Below are 969 nucleotides of genomic sequence, written 5' to 3' on the forward strand. Positions count from 1 at the left end.
ATCTTATTGTATGGCTGATTGTACTGGATATAAACATGAATCATCACTGTATATAAGGACATGCTGTAACAGCAGTAACTTAGGACAGACTATACGTATGAAAGAAGGAAGAGTGAAGACTATTACTTTGTGTTCTGATGTAAGGCCACAAGCCTGTCCACCACTAAGTAAATAAACTAATAGTTAAAACATTAATACTAACACTATAAACTAGATATCAGTGATTGTAAGAGCTTGTTTGAGGATGGTAATAATGCAAGTGATGTTTATACTGTTAATCCTGATGGAGGGACTCCATTTGAAGTTAGCTAAAGTTCATCATTTATAATGATACACTATATTGGATCACAGGTATACTGTGATATGGAGACTGATGGTGGTGGATGGACTGTATTTCAGAGAAGAGAAGATGGATCTGTTGATTTCTATAGGAACTGGACTGACTATGAAAATGGATTTGGTGATCTTACTGGTGAGTTTTGGTTAGGACTGAGCAAGATTCATCGTCTTACTAAAGAAGGATCAAACACACTAAGAGTGGACCTGGGAGACTTTGAGGGGAATGAAACATATGCTAGCTACTCTACATTCAGTGTTAGTGATGGTAGTACTGAATATATACTAACAGTAGGAGGATACTCTGGTACTGCTACGGATAGTCTGGGCTATCATAATGGAAGGAGATTCACTACAAGAGATAATGATAATGATAACGATACAGGTAACTGTGCTCAGATCTACACTGGTGCCTGGTGGTATAATAGCTGCTATCATTCAAATCTAAATGGTCGCTATTTTAATGCTTCGTCTAGTGATTATCAGGGAATTATTTGGTGGTATTGGAAACAAACTACTCTGCAGTTCACAGAAATGAAAACTCGTCGCAACAATTAAATACTGTCCCCCACACACAAGTGTGTTTAATTTGTTCTGATATATTATTATGTCATTTCAATATTACAGTCCATC

At 36.6% G+C, this 969-nt stretch overlaps 1 protein-coding gene across 1 annotated transcript; it reads left to right on the top strand.

Moving 5' to 3' along the window:
- The first annotated feature begins 10 nt into the window (after positions 1-10).
- On the top strand, positions 11-917 carry LOC100639931 (ryncolin-1-like). The gene is made up of 3 exons (XM_020008636.1): positions 11-167; positions 215-303; positions 352-917. Exons 1-3 carry the CDS (start codon positions 11-13, stop codon positions 892-894), a joined length of 789 nt encoding a protein of 262 aa, XP_019864195.1. The 3' UTR covers positions 895-917.
- Positions 918-969: the final 52 nt, after the last annotated feature.

The sequence above is a fragment of the Amphimedon queenslandica genome, unplaced genomic scaffold (assembly GCF_000090795.2).
Source record: "Amphimedon queenslandica unplaced genomic scaffold, v1.1 AMPQUscaffold_415_Cont27565, whole genome shotgun sequence".
Lineage (NCBI taxonomy): Eukaryota > Metazoa > Porifera > Demospongiae > Haplosclerida > Niphatidae > Amphimedon > Amphimedon queenslandica.